The sequence below is a fragment of the Pterocles gutturalis genome, unplaced genomic scaffold, assembly GCF_000699245.1.
Source record: "Pterocles gutturalis isolate BGI_N339 unplaced genomic scaffold, ASM69924v1 scaffold34353, whole genome shotgun sequence".
Taxonomy (NCBI): domain Eukaryota; kingdom Metazoa; phylum Chordata; class Aves; order Pterocliformes; family Pteroclidae; genus Pterocles; species Pterocles gutturalis.
In genome coordinates this window covers 23,819-43,778 of record NW_010124174.1, presented here as the reverse complement: position 1 = coordinate 43,778, position 19,960 = coordinate 23,819, and the positions used below count along the sequence as shown (strand labels likewise).

General features: G+C 38.5%; 1 protein-coding gene across 1 annotated transcript in view; it reads right to left on the bottom strand.

Annotated features, from left to right (window-relative positions):
- Positions 1-535: 535 nt before the first annotated feature.
- The window catches only part of CDK13 (cyclin-dependent kinase 13), a gene marked incomplete at its 5' end in the record, with an annotated part of 33,119 nt that continues 13,694 nt past the window's right edge, over positions 536-19,960 (bottom strand). The window contains 9 exons of the mRNA XM_010078184.1: positions 536-1,985; positions 3,108-3,658; positions 6,606-6,815; positions 9,049-9,180; positions 10,128-10,244; positions 12,378-12,455; positions 12,572-12,673; positions 15,363-15,419; positions 17,844-18,033. Of these exons, the coding sequence (XP_010076486.1) occupies positions 1,129-1,985; positions 3,108-3,658; positions 6,606-6,815; positions 9,049-9,180; positions 10,128-10,244; positions 12,378-12,455; positions 12,572-12,673; positions 15,363-15,419; positions 17,844-18,033 (2,294 nt within the window). The remainder of the gene's footprint in view (positions 1,986-3,107; positions 3,659-6,605; positions 6,816-9,048; positions 9,181-10,127; positions 10,245-12,377; positions 12,456-12,571; positions 12,674-15,362; positions 15,420-17,843; positions 18,034-19,960) is intronic.

Below are 19,960 nucleotides of genomic sequence, written 5' to 3'. Positions count from 1 at the left end.
GGTCATTTTTCCTGTGGTTACTTCCTACAACGCAGTACTTGTGGCAAAAACAAGACTGTGTCAGCCTTTCACACAAAGTAATTATGCTGTTGACATTTAAGAGAAAAAACTATTTAATCACTTGGTAAGGACACAGAAAGAGTTTATTTGTCAGAGGAACTAAAACACTTACTACCACTCCAAGAGGGAGCTGAGGAAAAACTACACTCTTCATTCTTCTCTTCACTTTCATCGTTTCTCATGAAGTTCCATTTGGAAATTATAATTTAATCGAGATAGAATTAGGTCTCTAAATAACTGGCCCACTTGAAGTAAACAGCACAAGGTTATGACCTGTTTGAGTTGCCTATTATTATCTGAATTTTCATGTTAACTACCTAGGTTTAGGTATTATTTTCATATCAATCTATATAGTACTTCCAAATTTTTGCAGACCTTAAGCTTACATGTTAAGGCACTTACCATTCAAGTAAAACAGTTTTTATATAAACAAGCCTGGGAGATGGAGAGAACATTTTACCAGAACATCCATTCCTTTTTTTTTTTTTCTTGAAAGAAAAAAAATAACATTGACCAAATATTTATAAAATTTTGCATCAAGAGAAAGGTTGTGTTTTATTATCTGAAATGAGCACAAAGTACACCTTCCACAATAACACTGAAAGCAGTGCAAAGACTGACAGTGACCTTAGACTAAAGGTAGTTCTGTAAAAAGAAAAATACCAAATAAATCAGTGCCCTGCTTTGATTGTTGTAAAATTTTTTTTTACATAAAAGTTGGTCCAAACTTACAAAAAAAGCACAAATGTGCATAGTTCAGAAGATCTGAAAGAGTGCCATAAAAAGCTGATGTCCCTAAATTTAGCATCCACTTAAAACTGCCAATACAAAATAAAATTCAGAACTAGAGTTTGTGAACATGTACAATCAATTTATCTAGTTTTCAGACAGCATGAGTTTTAAGCGTTTTTAATTTTTCCTACTGTATGCAAGACCCTTTTCCACATAAAAATAAAGCTGTTGAATTAACATTATTCAAGTCTGTTGAATTGCTGCTTTAAACTGCAGCTAGGAGAAAAAAAAAAGTTTTTCCAGATAAAAATGATGTGCCTGAGGAAAAACAGATACTCAAAATGGTAATCCTCTGCCTCGCCCTCTCACTGCAGATGTGCTAATGTGTCCCCTGTATCCTTGGGAATAGCCAGGTCCTTGGGCAGGAGAAGTCCAAGTCTGTCCATGCATGTGGCCGATGCCACTGGGATTTTCCTGTAAGTTACTTCCGTAGCTATAGTTGTGCATCTTTGTGGGCAAAGAGTGCGTGCTCTCTGGCCCTGCGGAAGCTTCACTGCTGCTCCCCAGAACCGGGATGGGGCCGTGGCTGTATTCAAACCTATGGTCTTTATCTCCACTAAAAAGCATGGGGCCAGTGTTGAGGTAAATGTCTCTGTAACCAGTTACTGAGCTGGGAAAGGATTCCGAAAAGGCCGATGGAGGAGGAGCACCACCAGAGTGAGATGAAGCAGTACTGTAGTTATCCAAAGACTGAATATCCGAGTTTCCAAGGAAGCTCCTCCTTTCTAATGCTCCTGATGATCCACTTCCTATTCCATCGCTACTGCCGTAACGGGCAGACGAGAAGGAAGATGATCCAAAGTTATCCTTGTAGTCTGGGCCTGGTACGTAGGAGTCTCTAGCCGGATAATCCACACTCGTTTGTACTGGCTCCTCTGTCGTCGCCTGAGCTTGATGCTGAGCGAGCAGCTGCAGAAGAGCTGCTTTCACTCCCGCATGAGGATCTGTTCCTGAAGAGTTAGTTATAGGCAAATGCTGGTTCTCTGTCCGATAATCAAGGTCTTCATCAGTGAGAGGCGGAGGCTCTGGTGGCTCTGGGGGACGCTGGTCTGGAGGCAAAATCCGAGGGCGTTCTTGTTCAGGTGTTCGGTTTAGAAGCCTCATCTCAGACTGTCTGACCAAATCCTCTTGACCTAAGCAGATGAAAAAGAAAAGCTTTGGAATAAAAATGTACATTAACAATACCAGAATGGAAAGGACTCTTTCCTGGAACAATACGGAGGTTTGTTACTTCAGTTCTTATCAACATATTAGTTAAATTCATTGGTAGTTGGGCAGATTATTTTGGAGAGGGCAACAAGCTCATTTGCCTCAGGAGGGTGATGCAGATTTCTCCTCAATGTAAGATCACCAGGCAAGCAGTTAGAGAAAAATAGTACAAGTTCCTTGAAAAAAACCCAAAAAAACCCAAACAAGCAAACAAACAAAAAACCCCAAAGCAAAACTCAAGCAACACACAGACACTAGAAAATTTAAAGGGGGACCAGAAAAGATTTGCAAAGAGGGATAAAAGTCTTGAGGGACAAAAGGCCACCATATCAAGGAACAGCAAAACTTAAAAGTTAAAAAAACCATGAACAAAAAAATCCACCACCCAAAAAAAACCTCAAACAACACCCCCAAACCACTTCAGAATATTTCTTTCAACAGCTGCAAACACCACAGAGCAATACATAAACCACCATATAATAAGACTGAAACAGCAATCCAAAAAGATCAACAACAGAGCTCTAAACTTTGAGAGGACTAAGGAAGCCACTACTATACCCCAATGGAAACCTTCAACCATGTGTTAGTGACAGCTATGGGTAACCACTTACCGCATTTGACACTAACAAATTGCTCTAGTCAGCATTAAAAACAAACAAAAAAAAAACTCTCTCCCCAAAACAGGCTTTACCCAAACACTCAAAACTGGCCAATTCCATCTATGAGTTCGCTAGAGAAGACTGTCTTCTCCACCACAACCACCAGTAAGAAAACCCCAAGCCCCCAGAACAATGATCAATGTGACCGTTTAATCAGAAATACCACCAGCACTTGTGTACCTCTTAGAGTGGGGATCATCGTTTGCTCTGTCCGCATGGCACCTGTTACAGTACGACACAAATTCTATGAGCCAGACTTCAAATGTGACAAAATCAATTATCTCTCCTATACTCTCACAGACTCATGTGGTTAACATCTTTATCCCCAAACTATTATGTCTCCACCGTTCAAGTTAGCTGATGGCTAGCAATAAAGACCTCCAGTACCTGCAGACGTGTATAATGACTTGATCAGATGTGGGTAGCCGGGTGCCGGAGATTCCACGTCGTCCCGGCTGACAGACGCAGGAGTGGTGGGCTCTGGAGGCTGCCTGAGTTGTAATGACATTTCGTTTCCTGATCCATTTTCCTTCTCCTCCAACACAAAATCTTTTTGTTTTGTTTGCTGAGCCTTTATTAACTGAGACAACAGAACAGCAAACGCACTCTGTACAGCTGCCTGGGCAGCATCAGTCTCAACTTTAGGCTGACTCAGCTGAGCAGGTGGTGGCACAGGAGGCTGTGTGACGGTCGGCTGTTTTAGAGGCTCCTGTTCAGGCGGCGGTGGTGGAGGAGGCGGCGGCTGCTGCTGTTCTGACTGTTTTTCACCTGCTGACAAAATTCCAGCAGGAAGATTTATTTTATTTAGTTGCTGCTGAGTCTCTGGGTTTACCTTAATATTCAACACTTGGGCAAACTGTGCCAAACTAACACTTGTTTTAGACTGTAGCAGGTTTAGCAGGATTGCCACTTCATTCTGGTTTAACTGCTGTCCAGTGCTTGTTTTTGCTAAAGACAAAAAAGGTGGTTTTAAGTATTATTTAGAACTGGCATATTTCAGATACTCAAAAATTAAGACTAATCTAGCATGACTGACACAACTGGCAAAGCATGGGTTTGCACGACGTGGGAATGGAATGCTTTTACATATGAACTGCCTTTGGGGGAGTATCTATAGGAAATGGAATAGTGAGATCCAGTATAAAGAAAGCAACTTCCAAGGCGTGCGCACGCTCACTGGGAAAGATGAGAAACATCAAGCTGGAGCTCAACTTTCCACAATACAACTAAGCTGGGGCTTAAGGGCCACCTGCTTTAGGCAGCTGTAAGATTTCCAATCCCTGCAAAATCTCCTATCTCTGACATATCCCATTGCTCAGTTAAAAAGCAGCCACCTGCAAAACACATTTCCAGTGATATTATGGGGCCATTCTAATTCAGCATCTGGATTCTAACACCTGCTCAAGTGACCAGGCTCTAGGTGATCCAGAAGCTAGTGGTACAAATGCAAAAGCAAGGGCTGAGTTTGAAGGACAAGAAGTCAAGCACTGAGTAGCAGAAAAATGCAGGTTTATGATGCTAGACAACTTCTTCAATGAAATTAAGCTTACTTGCCACAAATAAAAGATGATGATGCAGGGGAATATGAATGAGGAATCTGAATAAGGAAGTCAGTATATCAAAGTAGTTTCTTAGTTTCAAACACCCATTGTGGCAGTTTACTTTGAAAGGAGAAGTGAAGCAGCATGGATTTCAACATGCCCTATGAGTGGATGACTTAGAGAAGAAAGTAGTTAAAAATCAAAAAATGAGCGTGTGACTGTGCTGGCAGAGCCCTGAGTTTTCTTAACTCAGATCAACACAAACACATTGTGTCCTCTTCCATCCCTGCCATTCTGCTAATTCACCAATATATTAATTCATAGCAGATTCAAAGTCATGCTTGAAAAAACTGTTGCACACACAAAAATATTCAGTATTTGCGTTGCAAGACTAAGAGCAGCACAGCTGGAAAGTGCTGCAAAACCCACAACCCACTACCCTACTTGTGGACGTGCACCAGTATACAAACACTTGGAACTGACTCAGGCAGGATCCAGGAACTTCAGTGATTTTCTATTTTTATATAAATATAAAAATAAAACAACCTTTTATTTGGCAATACAGAAAAAAAACATCACTTCTAATGCCTTACACTACTGCTGCTCACTCAGATGTCATGCTTAACAGTTGATTTTGTAACATCTGAGGATGGTATGCTCAACACTCAAACTTCTCTCAGGGAAAATTCATCAGAAAGATGCCAAACAGGGAAACTAATCTACCTATTCCATCCAGTCCAATCCAAGAGCTAACTGTATTCTGGGAAATCTGGCAGTTTCTACCAGGACAGAATTATTGAGCTCTACATAGCTCCTGTTAAACTGCAAGATGCAATAACCAGGGGTCCCACTAATGCACCACCACATTAGCAATTGATCCAAGGGTTTTTTTAACCATTTCCTTTGGGGTGCTCAGAAACAAATGCAACAGTTATGTTTAAAGCATGCATTTGTACCTGGCACTCTTTAGTGTGCCTTATTGATGACATTATCTAAGGTGCATTACGGCTTCCAGAAGTGTTTTGCTTAATACAGAAAACACCTCTATGCTGAACTGTCTAAGCTCCACTGAAAATTAAATTGTCTTCTTTTCTACCTGGATATTTTTCTATGTACATACAGGCAAACAGCAATATAGGCCTGAATGATTCCTTCTCTATTTGTTTAGTTTAGTTTGCGTGGTTAGTATTAATGACTAATAAACATTGGGCTACCTGTTAGGAAAGCACAAACAAAATTACTGTCCTTTGGACTCTTTAAACTTCTATACAGTTTTCATTTGCAGGGGAAAAAAATTTTAAGAGCTACAGAAAGTCATGCTTGAAAACACTTTCAAAACTTCAGCCTAAACATATGGAGTGGCAGAAGCTCACAGCTGGCTTACAATGAGAAACAGGAGCAAGAGGCAATAAATTGCAATAAAATATGATCAAAAGAACTCTCTTCTATATATCTTTGCACAGTGTATTTGGAGCTCTGCTCTATTGTTAAATGAAGAGTTGATTCAGGATGGTTAGTATTAAAGAATTTTCAGACCCTGTGAATGCATTTACTGTTTTTCTTCAGGTGAACTCCTGTACCAGTGCCATAGGATTTATGGTCACCTTGCACCATCAAAAATGGTCTAAATGAAACTTATCAGGTATCCATTTGGTATTGTTACTCCGTATATTTCTACGTATTATGAGGGAACTATCACCAAACTGCTGAGTATCTCGAATGGTGTCCCCATAGGAAACCAATATGTTACTCTTTATATTATATTCATAAAATTGGTCTCCAAGCAAGATACTTTGGTTCAGTTTCAGAATTAATTGTTGTGCAATCTACAGAGGTAGATACTTCTTGTTCTACCAGGTTGGGGGGGGGGGGGTTGGTATTTGTTTTTTTAAAAGCTGGTTCAGCCTGAACAACTTGGAAAGCTGAAGACCTAACACAACATACAGAGGGAATCTGTTTCATCTGAAATGATGATTGTTCTAAAATCTGCCTTCTGATCAGTTTATCAATACCTATAAAGCTCCTTCAATCTATGGAGATTGTGAGGAACTTCAAGCAGCAGCTGACTTGTGGGATTACAAAGAATTATAGATGAGCAAGAGATAAAAATCCCCTCAAAATACAGAGCAAGGTACTTGCTCTGACCAGACTCAAAAATAAAGTAAAACTTATAAGGAACACCTAGTTTCCAAAAGCAAAGGTAAATCTTTTGTAACAAAGATTTAACTTACAATACTGTTCCTCCCTCAAGAATCCAGGAGACGTCAGTACTCTGAAAATAATATCTAAAATTTCTAGAGGTGCAATCCAAGTAGAAGGTAATTATAAGAACTGAAAATATTACTGACCAAGTGCTACACTAGAGTTGCCCTGAGTTTTGAGTTGGGAAGAAGTTTGCATGCCTTGTGGGGTGTTGGTTCTGCTCTCATCCATACTTAGAGACAGATCCTTCCTAGGGACTTTAGCTGCTGTGCTGTCATCAGTCATGCCCATCTGCTTCTGTCTTCTGCGTTTCTTACTCCACAGCTCATGGCAATCCTGCCACAAAGGAAGACTGCAAAGAATGATTAGAGATGATCAGTTCTATCTCAGAATTTTTTTTTTAATGTTTTTTAATCATGCTGGTAAAATAAATGCTCAAATTACGCATCATGTAACATATGAAAGATGAACCTACTGCAACTCAGAAATACGTCAGAAAACACCCAAAGCCAGCAAAATCTCAAATCTGCTTTTTCTGGCTGAAATCTCTTCATTGATTGCCCATTTCAGAAGCATGGATCCCTCTGGCAGAAACAGGGAACATGTATCTTAAAATGAGAATCAATGTTACTTGCGCCTAAATATTTGTGCAATTCAAACTTCAAAATCAATGCTGCACACTTTCTATGAAACAGAATTTGCAGAGTAACAGGTAACAGAATTATCAATATGAAAGTGTTTTTTTCAGGGTCCAGGTGACCTATTTATTTTGTCTGCTTGTAAAAGTACTACTGCCTCATGAGTTCAAATATTTGTCCACAGTAACAGACGTGGCTATCTAGTATCTATAGTTGTACAGCACAGACAATGACAAAAATAGGAAAAAAAAAAATTGCAGGAAAAAACAGCACTTTACAATAGCAAAGTCAGGATACTAGGAAGAACAAGTGATATTCCAGTCCTTTAAGACAGATAAAAGTAGAGGCAAAAGTCTCCTGAGGAACTCATCTGCCGACAGTTCTGTCCTTCCATTACTGTTCCCTGCAGGCATCCCAATTCTGATTTCCTGAGGAACAGGGACTTATCCCATAGATAATGGAAATACTGAGATAGGCAGTAAAAACAGTGCCTTCTGCTTTCCTATTACATATTAATAACTGTCTGTAGTTCCCTCACTCAGGAACATGGAAAAATTAGGTGACAGACGACAAGAGCCACTGAAAAGGGAATTATGGCAACTCCTTCCTTTATTCTCGCCCTCCGCACAGCAGGTCAAAGACCTGCCAGGTATTTAGTCAGAAACAACTGGAAGCAAGCAAGAACTCATTGTGAGAAGTATCCGACAGTCCTTGCAATCAGCACTGTCAGTTTCTTTAAATGAACAGCTCTTTCTTCCCAAAGCAGAACTTTATTCTTTTAAGAGAACAACAGTCAACACTTTCCTGTGCACACTGTCAGAAGTGAGTATGGTTTCTCTTAATTTTTAAAAGGACACCAACAACTAGTTTGTTTTGAATTTCCATATATCAGCTTCTAGAATGAATGCACTACCAATCCCCTGAAAAAAAACCAAATTTCTTCCCATTCATTACTTTAAAATGTATATAAGCAACATGCTGTACAAGCGGTTCTGAGATTTTAGCGAATAGTCTAAGATTGCCGATTATTGATATTCAGACAGTGATATATAGTCATATGCAGGCAATGAAACCTCTTTGCCTCAGGTATCAGGAGCATTAGTAATAGCCTTGTGCATATAACAGGTAAGTCTCGAGAGATTGTTAATAAAATTCTTAGATACGACTCAAACATTTTTCCCAGCTGGTAACTAATAAAAAGAAGTCAGTACTGGCTACCTTGAAGGTAGAATTCACTCAAATATTAAACGTTCTGTGTTCTGACAGCTATCTTGAGGGAAGACTGAAACCTGCAGAGATTCTGTAATACTTTTTAATTGTTTTCCTCAGGCCCTGTTCCAGTATGAGTTGTACTGATTACAATGACAATCAAGTCACTGCAAAAACCATACTGGACATTATATGTCCTCTCAGAGAAACAGGCAGGAAAAACCCTGCACAAAGTATTTCACTTCTCATGCCTGTAAAACCAAGAATCTCATCCGAGACAGGAAACAAAATATGGTATTTCACTTTAACTCTCAGGTACCTTTGCAGGATTCTACACCCAATGCCATTCTACCATCAAAGAAGGAAATTCAGATTCATGGAGGACCCAAAAACCCTTGGAAAAAGTAGACACTCTTAAACAGAGATAAAAGGGAAATAATGGTTCTTCAACATTAGGGACATTCATATATTTTTTTTTTTAAAGGCACTAGCTCAGTAACTAGTTCTAGGAATAAAAAAATGGAACAGTTCTCAGATCCCCACAACAACTGCTATCATGGTGTAAGAGTCACTCAGCTGCACAACCATTTTAGTGCAGAATCACCATTAAACAACTGTACGTATCAACACTTTGGTTCTGTCACCACCTACTTTAACTGAAACACAATGAGCATCATTAAATCAGTGCATGTTCACATTTTGTAGAGGTAAGGACCCTTACCAAAGGAAATTACTTACTCTGGAGGAGGCATTTTAGATGGTTCCACATCTCGCAGAAACTCACACTGAAGAGCTTGTTCAGCTGTGCAGCGCTTGCTGGGATCCAGAGCAAGCATGTAATCAAATAAATCTAATGCAGCTGGTGGGATGCTGCAGAAGAGCAAAATACAGAAGAGCATCGCATTTTCATTTCAAATCACACACTTCTGTGAAAATTTTTAATAAACACACCCCTTCCAAAATAAGTCATTAAGTCCTCAGATAACTTACATCCCAACAAAACCCACTCACAACTTGAGCTTGTTAGTAAGAGGCAGAGATAAATTTCACCTTTTATTCCCTGTGCAAGCATACAACCCAAGCTTTCTTTGCTTTGTGTGGTTTAATTGCTTGAAACATTGTCCTTACAAAAAAAACCCACAACTTTTTAAACCAAGACTATATTGTTACTTTACATTTTGGAATTTAGCACCCTGGGAGCTGCAGTTTTGATTGGTCCAGGGACAATAACTCTATTGCTTTAAAGATAAGTCTCGTTAAGACGAACAAGATGACACATGTTTCCTGAAACCCATGGTAACTGAAGGAGGGGAACAAACCCTTCAAAATACGTTTGCTGCTGTTTTCCATAACTTTCATGTGTGATATTTGCATAAAACTAGTCCTATGGTGGTTCTTTAGAACACACAGTTCAGATAACTCCTCTGTGTTGAATGAATTTATAACCCAAAAGACTGCAATGTTACCCAGGCTACATAGTTAGTTGTAGCCAGCTGTCCTGATAAAAACAATTAAGTATTCTGAGCTGTTTTTTGGACAGGGACAACAAGCAGGTGTACCAATCATGGAAAATAAATGTTTTCTTAGGTGAAAGCTGACAGGTGGCTGAAATTTTAGGGCCTCCTTCCCTCTTCTTGAAGTTCACATTAAATAAGGGTTAATAGAAGCTCTGTGGGTATCATGGGAAGGATAAGAACCTAAAGCCATTTTAGTTTACATTTAATCTATATTCATTCTCCACAAAACAGTGACGTTTATCAAGTCTCCAGGAAAACTTAATGCTATTACAGTTGACTAAAGTAATTCTACATCCTTACAAAGCAAACTCTTCTCTTAGTTTTCGACGATACTGCTTCTTTGGTTTCATTGTGTTGAAATAAGCTAATTTTATCACATCAGGCCACACTGCTGGACATGGACTCCCGCAAATTCGGCTGTACCAAAAAGAAGAGAAAAAAGGGGTATAAGATCCAAAACGAAGAGTGAGCACAACTCTCATTTTATTCTTGCACATACAGTGAATACAAAAATAATTTTTAATTTTAATGTTCAGGTTCTTTTAGCTAGAGTGTCTCCACTATCCAATGCCATTAAATAATGGTGAATTTCTATGAAGGATAACAACTCTGCACAAACTAAACTTACTTTAAGAAGTCCACTGTTTCTGCCTCACCCCATCTAAAGCATCCTCCACACAAATGTTTTGAAAAACTTAACCAGCTCTGTCTGGACAGTACTGCAGGTACTTGGAGAACTGGATATCCCATGTTTAGAGTGTCAATTAACTTTTATGCCCTTAAGCTCCGAATGCCGGTGAAGAAAGATAAAAAATGGCTGAAAAAGCACTTTTCACTGACAGGTGTAAGACTAAAGAGGATTTCGTTGACACAGAAGAAATAAGTGGGACAAAAAAAATCTCACTAAGGCCTAAGGGCAGAAGATCTGTATATTACGAGTTTTCTATCTCAAGCCTAATCTATCTCCACAAAAGGAGTTGCCCACAGTCTCATTCCTCCCTCTCCATCCCCACCCATTTTTTCCAACCAAGGATGGCTAAGCACAGGTTGACCAACACCACACTTCTAAGCAGAAGAACTGAAGAATCAATTTATAATACATGCAAGGTTTAAAACTCTGATGCAGGCAGTCATAAAAGGACATCTTGCAAATACATCTCCCTAGTTCACTTCACCTATTTATTTGATTTAAATAGTTAGTGTAAGAGACCTAATGAGCTATGAGTTATGCCCTGAATGCTATGCAAACCAAACTGACTTGCTGGTTGGGCTATGCAATTTTTCACAGGAAAAACAAAAAAACCCAAACCAAACCAAACCAAACAAATCTATCTTTTCCTATCAGAATTTACTTCAGCTCTATCTTGGAACATTAAAGTTACAAAGGATAAATGTAGAATTGTTGACTGTAACATTGTGGTGGCAGAGATGTTGATAAAAATTATATATTACATTAAAACAGCCAAAAATGCATAGTATCAGTGAAGAGGAAAAATGAGCTACAGATAGCTGCCAGCCTCCTTCCAGCAGAAGGAAACTGCAAAATTTTAGTTTGCAGTACCAGAGATACACACAGAGAAAACTTCAAATGACTGCACTGTGATGTCCTTCAATGCCATCTAGTGCTCAAAAGCAAAAACTTCCCAACTCATGAGTTAGTTCTTATCCTTACACTGAGAATCACCACTGATATGCTTTGCACCTCCTAAAACCTTAATTTTTCCAGGCCAGCTAATAACACATTACACAGAAACCCACTGCTGTTTAATCTGTTTTGAAAAACATCTCAATATAACTTTTAAAATAATGTTGACCATTTACGGTTCAGGTTCTAGAAGTTCTGTAGGACTCACCCTCTTTTCCCCTTGTTTCTAGGAAGAGGACCTCTCCTCACTTATGAGGTTAATTATGATATCAGAATCAAGAGCAATTTTTGCTTGCTGAATAAAGGGAAAAAAAAAAGATAATCTGGTTCCACTGAGTTATATACATATCTTTCTATGGTTTATTGAGATAAGGAAAGAAACAGAATTTTTACCTCCATAAAGTGTCTGTCAGTTTGTAAGGGACCGAAAATATTCCCACAAAAATAATAAAGCCCAGGTGTGTACGTGTAAGGCTTGAAACAAGACCTCAAGGCCAGTAGCATGCAAAGTACCTACTCCTCCCAAATCCCACTTGTCCTTATTATTGCCCATGTTTTCACTTTGATTTGCTGTAAGGAAGTTGTAACATCATCTTAAAAAATAACAGGCATTTTGACTACTCTCCCTTTACAACTTAAGCAATAGGCAACTCCAGCTGCTCTACAAAAAGCCCTTACTATTCAACCGTACATCGCTAGCACCACAAAGTACTCAAAAAAACACTTCTCCATGTCCAAGCAAAAGTCACTTGCTTTATACGCCCCTCAAACCCACTAACATCTCATTCAGGGCAATAACTGAGTACTTGTAAATGTTTGCAGTGCGTTACCTCTGATTTTAACACTAACAAAAGAAATCTGACCGTTTATGAGGCACCTACTCTGTGGCAGCGCTTGCAAGTTACCTTATAAGTTCCAGTTGAGCAAGTTCTTGATTTGCTTGAAATATTGGCTTTTTTGTAAAAAGTTCACCCAGGATGCAGCTGTAAAACAGGTTTGCACAATTAATTCCATTGTTATGGCTTTCAGTATAGAGTGATACAAACACAAATTTTTGGCTTGTTCTTACACTTGCTACACTTCTGTACCAAACTCTTACCCACAGCTCCAGACATCGATAGCTGGCGTGTATCTTTCTTCTCCGAGCAGAAGTTCAGGAGGCCGATACCATAATGTAATAACTTTGTTGGTATATGGTCGGCTGTTGGGGGGAGGAAAAAGAGAAGGCTATCATTTTACTATGATCTCATTTCTGAAAAGGTGATACTTTGAGGACTTTACTTCTGTGAAGTCTTACTTCTTAAAACAGTACAATCTTCTGCTCCTTTTTCCTACTTTTAGTCCTGCAAAGCTGCAACTGCACAAAAGCAAACACAACCATCTGACTAAGGCTATCAAAGGACAGATTGAAGATATAAGTAATAACCACATAGTCATCTCTATGCTATGCGAATTCTGTATCTCAATTATTATTCAGGTAGGGATACTGTGTATTTATTACATTGCTAATCATTTCAGGAAAAGGACCTGCTTGGATAAAACCAGTCATTTCTGGGCAACTATTGATTATTACAATACTGGACATAGGACCTCTACAAGCATTTTGAAAAAAAGTCACTTTCCCCTCTGTAAGTAGACGCAAAACAGACAAAGCCTTTTTCTTGAACTACATCCTTCAATAATTTTGATTCCAAAGCCTGGAATGCTTCCAATATCTTCCAACATTTCACAACATCTCTAATTCTCTACAGCTCTAACCAGAAGTTTTTGTCACTGGGAATAATCCTTTCCATCCTCACACTAAGGCAAGGATTTCCACTATCTTAGAGACACATCTTTTGTGGACAGGCTGAGACACGGCTTTAACAGTTCAGAATGGAAAGGAGAACAACAGATGTTAGGTTTTGGGGTTTTTTCAAGCAAGGTGTCTTAAAAGTGATCCTGAAATTCTTTCAGGTTTAATAATTCACTCTTAACCAACACCAGGTAACTCAAAATAGAAAGCAGAGTAGCATTAAGTGTGGTGTTTGAACAAGCATAGCATGAAGTCTAACAAGCTCTTGTAACGTATGTGGTACAGGTATCATTTCTGCAAAATCACCCAAGTCTTTTTTCATTAAGAAAACTGCCAATGAATTTTTAAAATGTAGTATATTTTTGGAAACAATCCCATCATTTATCATATTTATCTCTGAAGCGAGCATTCCTCTATGAAATGTTTACATGGTATGGACTTTCTCTACAGATATACCCCTGATATATTAGTATATGGTGCTTTTTATTTGAACAGATGTTTTCTTGCACAATCTGTCATATCTCCTACTCCAAACATATTAAATCCACCAGAAAAACATTTAAAGGAACACAACTACAACAACTGATAGGAATTTATTTAAAATTAAATTTTTATTTCCTCCCTGTTATGCTCCTACTAAATTCTGGACCCTTTTCAAAAGGATATAATTCTGAACAACAGTAAAACAAATGTGAAATACAGGAATTTAAAGCAGCACCTATTATACACAGTAATTACATCTGTTACTGGAGGTCAGAAGCTACTCAGAAGGAAAATGAATGACAAAAGAATTGTCAAAAGTCTACTAATGAGGTTCTAGTTATGCTCTCAAGTTCATCTGGCAATTCTATTAGCTAGCATAATTACATTTTAATCTTGGTTTCATTTATGTATAATGAGGTAATAATGTTGCTGTTTGATGTATAGTAAGATCTGTTATTTGCACTATAAAGACACTTAACTTTCAGTCATTCAATTCTTAATGAACAGTTAGGTTAACAAACAAAACCTAAATTAATTTTTAAAAAGACATTAAAAAATCCATAGTAAACCAGAAGAAAAAAAAATAGGTACATGGTAAAATAAGAAGGCAGGATGGCATCAATCCCTTTTATTGTAAGTACATTAAAAAATAATTAATTGCCCAGCAGCTGCTTAAGGTTATCTTACCCTGCTACTATGCTCAATAGTTTTCATAACTGTACTTAAGCACTTGTTCTGGAAATAATAGCTCAGAAGACAGTGAAATTAATGCTATCAGGTTCAACAACAAGCTCAGAGGCCTGTGAGAAAACAATAAACTTGTGAAGCTAACATTGTGGATATTACTTCCCAAATCAGGCATGCAGAAATGAAAGTACATACTAGTACATACTAGTGTAATAAACATTCAGCCTGTATTTTGAAAATCCAGTTCCACGTGACAAATACATAACATTACAATACAAATATTGGAAGTTCTTAATCATAAAAACTGTGCACCTGTTTCCTGGAGTACAAGCATAATGAAGCCAAGAACAACAGAAGCACAAATCACAAGAAGTTTCAGAATAACTTTTATTTAAACTTGTATCTCTGTAACAGGACTGACTGCCTAAAGAATACAATTAACCTCTTCAAAAGTAAGGTTAAATCTTACAAAAAAGTAATGCTTTTTGAAAAGAAACTGTATATTGATTTTTGTCAGCAAAAATTTTCACTTTTCTTAAATAAACTTTTCCTAGGTAGACCAACAGGAAGACTATACTTTACGGTTACCGGACCAGAAACTAATATTAAGTAAAAACCTACATGCTGATGCAGCCTACTTAGAACTGCAACTCTTCATTTCCAATCAATACGTTGCCATTCTCTACAGTTATTTATCTGGAACACTTGGAAAAGCAATACACTTGCACAAAGAGAGTTTTGTGTTTTTATGCAGTGTAAGACAACGTGCACTTCTTCCCATTTCCTAAGCAATTACTTGTATTACAGTACAGTAACATCTCCTCCTCTAGACAAAACATTCTTCTTTTCTGGCCCTTTTAATACTTGGAGTTATGCAAAAAGATTGAATTTCTGAATGCTTTTTCACAGTATAGTTATATCTTACCTTTCTTCCGAGTTGTACAGCCGAGCAAGCCCAAAATCTGCAAGCTTTATCTGCCCTCTGGTGGAAAAAGCAAAGAATTATTTAGTGGTTAATCCTGTTAAGATTCCCTCCCCAAAAAGGAGGTGCAGTTTGAGATTTTGAGACAGCTGCAACTGAACTTCACCAAACCACGTTAACAAGGAGGCACTGCCTCACAATCTGTGCATCTCTTCAGTAAACAAATACACTAACTTACTGAATAGCAAAATTAGGGGTGATCATCAAATGGCATTCACATCACCAGATGTTAGCCAAATTCAGGTGTACGCAGTAAAGCATTCAAATCAGTCACTCTGCAGGAAGAAAGGGAGGGAGGAAACCGCTATTTTCTCATGCCTTACTGCTAGCATAAGCATTTGCACAGCAACCACCCATCAGCAGTCATACTTCCTTTTAGGAAGCCATCAAAGTCCTGTTCTGCTCTGTAAAGCTGAAATACAGCCTTTAAATCAGGGTGACTGACCAGATAAGGGCTTCTATTTTTGCCAGCAGCCAACTTGCTGAATGACACAATCCCTAACCCCTTCTTGAGTTTTCCCATAGATGAGGAGAAGACTAGAAGATATGGAGCTCTTGCCTGGCAGTTTCCCCAGCTGAAAGGCACTGCTCAGTGACCAGAAGCCCCCGCCATCTGTAAAGTCTGGATGACTTAAACAGAAAGCTGTTTGCAAGCTTCTCTAACATGTGAACTGAATGTGGCAATGTTGCATGGGGATTTTGTTTTTCTGTAATTATGAGCTTTTAAAACTTCCGTCACTTTCAAATACATGTTATTTTATCAAATTAGGGCAAGACTTGCTGATGTAAGAATGACCATTTTGTGATAATAAAACATACAGGTCATAGTTTCCATTCAATTTTTCCCCTCAGATGTGTGCTTGGACTTGCCGTAACACCACCATAAACAAAGAAATGTTCCCCTCAAATGTACATGCTTACTCCTGAGAAACCGTATTTGTGGAAGATAAATGAATTTTTGAGCAAGACATTTATGTTGCTTATCTAAAAGACATATAAGCCACGTGACGGGCTTCAGGCTGTAACTGGTAATGGGATTTTAGAAACACTGGCATAAAATTATTCAGATCAACCATGAACTTTTTCTTCTTCTAATGGAAACATCCAAGAGTGCTCAAAAAAAAAATCTTAGGGGGAAAATCTCTGTATCATGGAGTGGGGAGAGCACAGTACAGCAGAAAGCTCCACCTCTACCGTAATGCATGCTTCTCCCCTGCCAGCTTACACCTCAGTGGTGCACAGAGACAGCACCACCAGGGAGGCACGCAAGATGAGGTGAGTGGGCACAGTGAGGGATGTGGAGGCATGTGTACATCTGCCTAGGAGTCCGTATCGTCATTTGGCAAGACTGTGTTGGGAGCCAGAATTGAAAATAGTCTAATATTAGTTTCTTATAAGAAAAAAATAGAGTAAAAAATGGAAAATGTAATTCTGAGGAACCTGAGACAAAACTAGGGCCCTACCAAAAGAGACCCTTGATCCATTTTGCCCAGTATTTTGCCTCCAACAGCAGCTAAGTAGATTTTGGAGAACATGCAAACTTGCTCACTTTGGAACTCATCTTCCTTGTACCTCACCACCACCCACAACCATTGTGTTAAGGATGCTAAAGCAGGTATTCTTGTCTATTCCCTGGAGCAGGTGTTAATGATGCTGTCCATGAATGAGTCTCATCCCTTCTGACACTACCCTGAAAACCTCCTGTGACAATGAATTCCCCAAGCTGACTACCTGCTCTGTAAAAAACCTTTTTTGCTCTTATAAACATTGCTCTTAAAGTTGCTCACCGGTTTTAGTACTGCTGGATTTGAGGAACAACAGTTTTGTGCTGAAATTATCTGCTAACTTCACACAGGCTTTTTATTTGCTTCTGTTGCATGCTGAACGAAAGCATGTTTACTACTATGATTTGGAATTCCAAGCAGTTAAAAAGTAAGAAACAAACTCTTCTCCCATTTGACTGACGCAAGCCAAAGCATGTTTGAACATGCCTGATAAAATATTCTTTTAAAGCATTATCCTGACTAATGAACGAGGACCTCAGAATTCTGTCACAAAGAACCAACTTAGCCACACATCATCTTGAAATGACATTACAAAAATGAACACACATCAAGTGCTTATTTCCTAAAATTCTGTTTTAATATAGTTCAACGCAGATAATTTTCCCCCATACTCTGACCTAAAAGATTCAAGTTTTAATCCTGCTGTTTTAACACAGGTAAGTTTAACAAACAATTGCAGGATCCAGTGTTAAGCAATAACATTACCAGATTAGTATTTTACATTTGATTTTAAAGCAATTAGGCAACCTAAAAAAAGCTTTGCTAAAGACTTAAACCAGGTGAGCTGTGAAGTTTAAAAGAAAGATTTAAATATATTGTTAACATAAAATTTTTTATATACTTGAAGAAATATCCATACCTATTATTTAGTAGAATATTTGAACATTTTATATCTCTGTGCAAAAAGTTCTTCTTATGGCAATACGCCAAGCCCTCCATCAGCTGTCTCATAAATGATTTAATATGATTTTCATTAAAATGAACCAAGCCAGATTCCAGCAGTCCCATCAAGTCGTGGTCCATATATTCAAATACAAGGTAAAATGCACCTAGGAAAAGAAAGGGAAAAGGTAGTAGAAACAATAGAGAAATTGATTTAACAAAAATCCAAAGCATTGCTGCTCCCGGCTTTTCAAATTTCAAAGTATTTTTCACACAACTATTTACATTTTCTGCAATATTTATAGCTGTACCTCACCTCCTATAACAACAATGAAGTATAGTGAATTTTTCATAATATTGCTTTTTCCATGTAAACAATTATTCTAGTCAAATGTTTGTAAAAAGAGACAGAATTCTACCATATGGCGCTTTAATCTAGATGGACATGTACTCTCCCTATGGCTCTCTATCTCCATCCATTTTATTTAAAGAAAAATTAACTAGGTTAAGATTCCCTATGTAAAGTTTGTGGAGAAATCTAGAAACAATATATGTACAGTATCAGTTCATCTGTTCATCTGATTTGGTAATTGATTATTTTTTTAAGCTTTCAGTGTAGAACTGGGTCAGAAATAAGCCTGCCCTTCTCAGACTAGAAGAACCTATAAGACAAGACAAATGAGAAAGCAGAACTAACCTACTAGCAACAGCAGCTCTGCAAAGATGAAGTTCATATTCCAAGTTGCCACATACATACGTTAAGCATAATAGAACGGTTTTATCTCACATTAGCCTGCGTAATTCCACAAATAAAGCTATTAAAACCAAGGCTCTGTAATACAGATAATTATTCTTGAAGAGGAAAACCGCTGAGTGCTTCAGAAGCAGCAATAACCAATCTCCAGCACAACCACCCCAGAACGATCTACTTTTTAGTACTTTATTCTTCCCTTTCTTCTTAACTCTGGGGCAGAGAAGACAGTGCAGTCCCTGCAGAGCACTGGGGGCAATGCAGAAAACAAATTCAAGCAGGTCTAACTTCCATTTTCAAAAGCCTCCCCCCAAAGAGATTTCAAAGCCACCACTCTAAAGCACAAATAGCTTCTGCCCAACAAGAACTCACTACAGGTTCTAGTTCCTAAAGAAGAAACTTCAATTCAGAAGCTAGTGAAAGCCTTGGAGCAATAATGACAAGTCAGCTCAGCAGAACGTACACAAAAACAGGGCCAAATTCTAATGAATGTTTTCTTGCATAGTAGCTAAAAAGGGAAGAGAGAGTGCTAAATCCATCTGCTGTTTAGCAAACAGAATAAAGATCGCTCATGCAGTAAGTGTTAAACTTGTAACAAACCACAGTATAGAGCATCTAAACTACAGGCCATTGCATAAGACACCCAGGGTTCATCGTTTTTAATCTAGGTCCTTCTCTCCTGCTGTATGTTATACAGAGGAAGCAAAATACTGATCAAAAAATAGCCCTGCCAGTGTGCACAGAGGAGGCGGAGCAGGAGGTAAATCAAGCAGGTACACCCCACCCCTGCCACTTCAAAAGGAAAGAAGGAAGTCTTAAGAGCCATAAAGAAAGAAAAGTGTGCTGTGTTAATATTTGCATAACTGAGTTCACCAGTTCAGCATGGTAAAAGCACAGAAGCTCCGAATCTTGGTCTTCTAAAACAAGATAGCTGGCCACGTGGTGTTAGGTCTACTTCAGTGACAGCTGCTGAAGTATGAACCATGACATATTTTAAAATGCCTTGAAACAAAACACCTGATATTAATGCTGCAGTGCCAGAATAATCCAGATATGTCCTTCAGAGGATGTCAACAGCTCAACAAAACTCAATAGCAATGACCTCGGTATCTTCTTGCTCTGGAATACTAAGGAAAGTTAACTCTGTCATGGCAGCAGGCTACACTCTGTGTGTACAAGACTAGGAAGAGTCAGTGGGATTGCAGACCTGTTTAGTGAGAACAGCTGAACCCAGGTCTTCTTTGTATGCAAAGTAGGCTCCAAGCCTTGAGCAATTTCCTGCTCTTCCTATTAGCTCCTGGGATTTTTCACCACTATTTATAATCAGCAATCACAACTGGAAC